The 7,832-nt window shown below is 40.3% G+C and overlaps 1 protein-coding gene across 1 annotated transcript; it reads left to right on the top strand.

Annotated features, from left to right (window-relative positions):
- Nucleotides 1-7,678, top strand: LOC129168641 (APC membrane recruitment protein 1-like). Its single transcript, XM_054754115.1, has 2 exons — nt 1-370; nt 4,181-7,678. The coding sequence occupies exon 2, from the start codon at nt 4,287-4,289 to the stop codon at nt 7,233-7,235; it is 2,949 nt and encodes a 982-aa protein (XP_054610090.1). The 5' UTR covers nt 1-370; nt 4,181-4,286; the 3' UTR covers nt 7,236-7,678.
- The last annotated feature ends 154 nt before the right edge of the window (nt 7,679-7,832 follow it).

Below are 7,832 nucleotides of genomic sequence, written 5' to 3'. Positions count from 1 at the left end.
GCCGACAGAAGGCTGTTGGGTATCCGTTAAACTAGCATTTTTGTGATGTTCTCAAATGATATCGGCGTGCGTGGATCGATGAAGCATAGCAGCAGAAACCCTGATTATTTTACAGTGTTTTTCTCCATGGGTTGGATTGTCATTACATACAGTGAGACAGTTTCCGGACACTAACTGGAATTTGGCGGTGGTTGCTGACGGAGGTTAGCCTGTTAGCAAGCACCAGCTACTAGCATTAGCTGGGACAAATTAAACCGTTGATGCGCGAATCTTGGACAGTAAAAACATTTGAAGCCAGGGATTAAAATAAAGTTAGCGATACCACCAACCTTGCACTGGGGTCCATGATTGGAGATGTTGGCTGCGCTTGGTAAGTTTGTTTACTTTAGGACTTCATAAGAAGGCATCTTGATGCTAATGTAGTGACTTAATGTAGCTTGTCATTGGCGAATACGATAGTCTGTATAAAATCGGTTGCTTGACTTAATTCAGCACCTCGTAAAACGTAAATTTTAGCGACCTATCTCATTCTACTACCTATATTGCCATAGTTATTAAAACATGATTCAATTAAATTGACCTGTATTCTGTCAGTATTTTTCTTAAAGGCGTTGTCCCTTTTCGGCTCCAAACGACACTTTTCGACCAAAAAATATGAGTACACCACCTCCTTCTAGCAGGTGTTAAAATAATAAAATGACTGACGTTCATGGCTGTGAGTGAAATAAAGCAGTTTTCGAGGGTTACTGCCCCCCATGCAGAACCTAACCAAGGCAGACAGCACCGATACAGCTTTCATGTACAGTATGTATTTAGTGGTCAAGTACAAGGACAGTTCTCTAGTTCCACAGTAATCCATCGCCACTTCACTTTTATTACGTTTTTCAAAAATCTATTAATTTATTTTTGTTTAGGGGTCGAATATGGCCTATTATCAAAATATGCATATTTCAACAAATTCTATGTATTATTTTGCCTAAGTTAACTCATATACAAATATAAGGTCTTTTGCATTCATAGACATTGTGATATGTAGTAGTCATCCCTTGTTTATCATGGTCAATTGGTTCCAGACAATAAGTGAATTTCCGTGAAGTAGCATTCAACATTACTAAATGGAATATTTTCGTAGTTACAGCATATAAAACCTTATTACGACCTTATTATGACTATCTATCTTTTGGCTATATTAAATGTACTTTTTCCCCTTCCAATTCTCATTGCCTTTGGGACAAAATTCTACTCTGTACCCTGGCTCAGCACTCCTCTATAGCATAGTTTTACTCCTCTAGAAAGAGATTTTAATTTACCTGCATATCCCATCCCTTTTTTCCATTAAAGTCCATGGTCATGACCCTTTACTTTTTTTTCTTACTTTAATACAATTCACTATGCTCTCGTCTGTACAAAATATGAATCATAAACGAGAGTGACTTTGGACAAGTTTTAAAATCATGTAACATTTTGCTAATTTTTTTTCAGATTTTTTTTGTTTGCGAGAACAAAGCTGAAAACCCACAGCATTTCAGTATGTGGAATTAAATTATGGAATGGATTGAGTAAGGAACTCAAACAATGTACAGAGATGAGCAAATTCAAAAAACAATACAAGCAGTTGATGTTTGCTAAATGCAAGGCAGAAGAGTCTTGATCCTTATACTGTTTGTTCTGTCATGCTTGTTTTTTTATTTTCTATTATTTATCATTTATTATTACACTGATTATTATATAAAAATATTACATGGAATGCAGGAAGTGAATCATATGTACTGTACAAGATGTGAATGGATGGGGGGTAGGATTAAATAAGCTTTGCTTCTTCCTACTCCTTTTGGACATGTGGAAACTGTGAAAGGATGATTCATGAGATGTATTCCATTGTAACCTTCATGCATGTTCAAATAAAACCAAACCAAACCAAACTTGTAGTGTAAACAAACACGTATTGACACAACACGTTGCAGCTTAAAACATATAGCAAATGACAAAATAAACTAATATAGCATTGTTAAGTGAAAACATTGTACTCGTGCGAAAAAATTCTTTCAAAGGGATGCACATTTAGGATATTTACTCCATTTAAAACAGCTTTCCTTGTATACGCATGTGCAGTAGCTCTAGGTGGCACCGGTATAAATTCTTCCAATGATAAGAACATGATTTATACCGGGATAAGTGATAACTTAAATGAATGTGCACCACGACGCACTGTATTGACGTATCGGTGCCTCACATATAAGACAGAATGTAGGGCCAAATGATTTTCGCATTAACGGAATTGTAATATTTACATGTCCTTGGTATTTACTCTACTGACCACTCAATCGTGGCAGAATCTTATTACAAACACCAAACCGCCTCCTGTCGAACTAAACTAAAATGTTGAAATGGCGAGCAACACCGGCGGAAGTTTGCGGAACCTCCTCTTACGGAGAGCGAATAAAAGCTAGTGGGGTTATCTTAGTTTAGAATGCTATTTTGGTTGTGTCCGTGCGACTCGGGCTGGATGAGTATATTTTCACTGCGTTGTTTTTTACCGCTTCAATGTAAGGAATGTTGTGTGAGTGGTGTGTGCAATGTGTTCAGAGGCTGACATCCCATTAGAAAAGTTAGTGAGGCTACATCCATTTCTGAATTACTGGGCAAAATTGTCCATTGATATATCAATATAAGGATTTTTGCCTTTACGTAATGAACAATTTATTCACTTAACCATAAAGCACACACGCTATGCTGGTAAAAATATGTGTAAAATGTAAAAAACTGAATTATAACAAATTGAAACTCAAATTAAAAAAACTGAATTTGGAAAAAAAATTAAACGGAATTTGGGGAAAAACTAAAACTAATTTCATAGGGCCCTACAGCATGGTCTAGCGGAGATTATTGACGAATAAATTGTTGCTAAACGGGTTCTACCGTCTCAAGCGCAAACACGGCTCAAGTACGAAGAGTGTGTCATGAAGCGTGAGAGAGTCAGGGAGCACGTCTACACAAAACGCTTAGTTTGGTAGACACAAAATGCACTGGCTATATTGCACAGTATGTTACCAATAAATTAATAAATGATCTTTACAATTTGAGACAAGTGTATTTAATTATATGGGTTAAGGTTTGTAGCTTTTTATACAAGACTCTGCTGAATTTAATTATATCATCATGTCATGATACATCCCCAAAATATTGTGATACATTCTAAGGTCCATATCGCCCAACCCTACTTGATGAAGGCACACGTGTCGTCATTCCAACAGACGGTCACATTCTTATCGTTGTCAGTCGACATAAAACCCCCTTCCTGATTTCTTTTTCTGTATGTCAGACTTAAATGTTTCAGGTCATCAAACAAATTTAAATAGAAGTCAATGACAACACAACTGAACACAAAAAATGCAGTTTTTAAGTGATACATTTTATTAATGAGGGAGAAAAAAAAATCCAAACCTACATGGCCCTGTGTGAAAAAGGGATTGACCTCAAACTGAAACAAACTTGGGTTCTGCAGCAGGACAATGACCCAGAACACACCAGAAAGTCCATCTCTGAATGCCTGAAAAAAACAAAATGAAGACTTTGGAGTGACCTAGTCAAAGTCCTGACTTGATTACTATTGAAATGCTGTGGCGTTTGGAGAATTACAACAGTTCTGCAAAGATGAGTGGGCTAAAATTCCTCCACAGGGCTGTAAGAGACTCATTGCAAGTTATCGCGAACGCTTGATTGCAGTTGCTGCTGCTAAGGGTGGCCCGATCAATTATTAGTTTTAGGGGGCTATCACTTTTTCACACTGGGCTATGTAGGTTTGGATTGTTTGTCTCCCTTAATAATAAAAAGTTGTATTAAAAAACTGCATTTTGTGTTCAGTTGTGTTGTCATTGACTAATACTTAAAATTGTTTGATCTGAAACATACGTGTTAAAAATGTGCAAAAAAAATAAGAAATCAGGAAAGGGGCAAATAGTTTTTCACACCCCTGTGTGTATGTATGCAACACAGATCCGTGTTAGACATTATTGACTGGCAACTAGTCAAGGGTATATTCCAACTCTTGCCCATAGTCAGCTGGGAAAGGCTCCAGCTCACCTGTGCCCCTAATGCTAACTAGTGGTATATGAAATAGATTGATCATACCTAACTATGATGACTTAGTGTATGACATTTTTAATTGTTTTCATTGCAGAGCTGCTGATGGATGGACAAAGAAGTCACTCCAGTGAACCAGACTGCAGTCTGTGGACCTCCAGCAAAAACAACCCTCGATAAAGTCATGCTTTTTTAAACAAACAATGGCTTCTCGTGATGTTGACAAGCCCCCAAGTAACACCAAGGACTTGGATGCCGTTTCGGGAACACTTTCCAGATGTGACCCCCCTGACATTACAGAGGAGCATCAGCCCGATACATCAAATGCTATAGTCAAATCACAGAAATCTGGGAAATTTAGGACTGCCCTGACATTCTTCGGCGTTCGCAAAAGCATGTGTATTTTACCGAGCTTTTTTGGAGGGAGGAGTAAAAACCAGAGCAGGTGGTCTTCTAAGAAGGGAATCTACAAAAGCAAAACACATGATGGGCTAAGCCAAATAAGTCATGATGACAGCCTGAGAGGTGGATCTACCTCCACTGGGGATTTTGAGTACCACGACCAGAGTGACTGTGCTGAAAAGCTTCATAGTAATGAATGTAATGTAATGTCTGTCCCCAGTGAACATAAATCGCAGTCCCTCAGTAGACAGAAACGGAGTTTGAAAAGCTTTTTTAATAGTTTTAAGCATCACAAAAACCATAGAAATGGAAATGGTGGTACAGATAAAACTGAAATGATTTCGGTGTCTTCTCCTGACTGCCAAAAAGTGGCTGTTATCCAGGACATCCCCCACGAGTTTGTCACGGAGTGCCTGGAATCTGAACCAGACGTGCCTGATTTTTCTACCTGTAATATTTCACTGCCACCTGAATGTACTGATGTTGAAGAGGTGGCTTTCGAGAAGAGCCTGAAACAAGAAAGCCCAAAGACTGAGCTTGATGATGAGTTATGTGTTGATCATATAGATGAAATTAATATGATGGCTATTGTTTCCAGTGAATACAAGGAGATTGGTAGAGGACATAGCGAGCCTTGCCTGTTACTCGAGATGATACCCGATCTGGCACTGAAGTCTGAAACACCCGCAAGCTCGTCTGATCAACTGAACCTAATTTACGGTGAGGTGGCCTCACTGAAGAGCTTTGATTCACTCACTGGGTGTGGGGACATCATTGCAGATCAAGAAGATGACAGCATCACAGAGAGTACCGTTTCTGGAGAAAGGAGTAGAAATGGAGGCGGAAAGAGGGGCTCCTGCTTTCTCACCTACCAGGGCGGTGGGGAGGAAATGGCCTCACCTGAAGATTTAGATGAGCACTGTCTTCAAGGTTTCTGGGATAATAATGCATCAGCGGAGTCTTGCTGTTCTTGCAACCAGGACCACACCGATTCAACTACCAACCCCACGTGCTCACACAACATGGACTTGGTGAGCAGTGACATTGCACAGCAAGCCAGCACCATGAACACGTCAACTGATGTGTTGACCCCTCAAAGCGAGCATCAAGAATCTGTCCCTAATAGCGATGAGGGCTACTATGATTCAACAACCCCAGGTCCAGATGAAGGACAAGACAGAACAGACCAGCTAAGGACAGACAGATTACCTAGAGACAGTTATAGTGGGGATGCCCTCTATGAACTGTTTGCAACGGATGAGAGTCTTATCAGTCCACACAATGAAAGCAAACGTAGACTGCCAAGTTCCAGACCAAGTGAACCAATAGATAAAACTGATTCTGCCTTCTCCGATATTCATCAGTTCCAAGGAACAGACTTGTATAAAGTGCAGGACTTTATTGAGGTGCAGAGCACATGTAAGACCCTAGAGTTGACAAAAAATGAGATGGACTGGAAAGACTGTAATTCAAGTACAAAACCACAGGCAGCAGAGAATTGTGAGGCAGATGCATTTGATGAAAAGGGAAATGTGCTTGCTTCGTCAAAAATGATCAATGTTGAAGAGAAGAGGCGCAGCAATTTATCATTCACGAGTACATCTGATCCAGATTTTGAAACAATCTGTGAACCCAAAAAGCAACAGCTTGAGGAAAACAAACCAGTTGCATTGCCATTCCGAAATGTCAATTCTCAGTCTCTGGATTGTAGCAGTCTGGATGATGACCAGACCGTGTGTTTCTCTCAAGCGCTTGAAAACTACGAGAAAAACTGTCAGATGCTGAGTGACTTGCACAACACAAGCGTGGATGTCTTGGAGACTAACACTGCCCTCACCCCAAATATGGAGGCCTTACCCACCATAGTCACGTTTGATGTCGTGGACTTGCATAATGAGGGGGAGTATGACGAGCAGATTCACATGGAACTGGAAGAAGACATTTCATCACCCTATCAGGAATTGGAAGACAGCTACCTCCAAAAAGATGCATTTGCAGAATGTGACTATCAAATGTTAGACTTGTATGAACAGAGTCTGATCAGTAACACGTGGGCCATCGCCAGTCTCCCACGGCACCTCGGCCTTACAAGACATAGCCAGACCATGTCTAGTCCATTGTCTCTAGACAGGAGGAGTAGGTCTCTGGGCACGGAAAGCCTTCAGTTGAATATAGCTGATACATACAGAGAGGGCAGAGCGGCTACCCTTTCTTGTCCTCAAGCTGGAAGAGACTATGAGAGATATTATAAAAAGAATGTCCTCATGTCTGCATCACAGGTTAGAGATGGTGGTCGCGCTATGGCCTTACCATGGCAAATGCGGTCAGAAATGGCTTTAAGCCATCCTTTGAGAGATGACGGCATCACTGAAGTAGTTCAGAAACATAAATTATTTTCAGATTCATCCAGCAGGGGGTTACCTGACAGTAAATTCCACCTATGCTTTGATGTGCCAATGTCACAGGACGCGGAGCGTTGCGGTAGGCCGTGCCACCTTCCCTTGCCATCAGGTTCTTGTATATTTCAGAGCACCTTTGTAACGTCACGCGATGCAGATGAGGATGTGTTTTGCAAAGCTGCTACCGATTTGCAGTTGTACATCCAGTGTGGTAAAAGCAGACAGGCCGCTATTAGAGAGAAAGTAACTGACACTAGCGTGCCTACGGATGACCCGCCAAGGGACATGACGAGCACTGCAGCTGGAAACAAACACCACAGCCTGAGCTTAAATTTGAAAGGCTCTCATTAACACGGTTAGCAGTACATTTATATGCCATTGATTTTTACGTTTTTAGTGCTCATTATGGCCTACTTGAACAATCCATTTCAAATGTCCTGCTCAAAGAATTTAGCTGGAAGTAAGTTTAAAATACAGCTAATCCTGGTTATTGAGAAGTGTAAATGGTATTTACACAGGAATTAATGTTTGCATCTTTACATCCACCATTTGCCTCCTAAAGTATTTTACTTGACACTTGATATTTGTTTCTTCTTTACCGCATATATTTGCCCCAGTTCATGTCTCTGGTGTGTTTGTAGCCGTTTTCTTGGTTCACCTCATTTCAATTCAATTCCAAAAATTTTTAGCTGACACTGACATTGCATTTTTTTTTTTTTTATCTAGTCAGCAGTTGGCAGTACAAAAGGACTCTCTTGCTCACTTTATTGTGCTATTGAAACTGTTTGAATTGACTCATAGTTCTTGCCCGGATCATTACTGTAGATAATATTGCAGGATCAGGTTTGTGTAGCACAGGAGCGAAATGCAGCTTGAGAACATATTGAAAGTAAGCAGCAAGGAATGGCTGCGTCACATTCATATTGTGAATTTAATGGGGGGGGGTTT

Source organism: Dunckerocampus dactyliophorus, chromosome 16, assembly GCF_027744805.1.
Source record: "Dunckerocampus dactyliophorus isolate RoL2022-P2 chromosome 16, RoL_Ddac_1.1, whole genome shotgun sequence".
Lineage (NCBI taxonomy): Eukaryota > Metazoa > Chordata > Actinopteri > Syngnathiformes > Syngnathidae > Dunckerocampus > Dunckerocampus dactyliophorus.
This window is presented reverse-complemented; position numbering and strand designations above follow the sequence as displayed.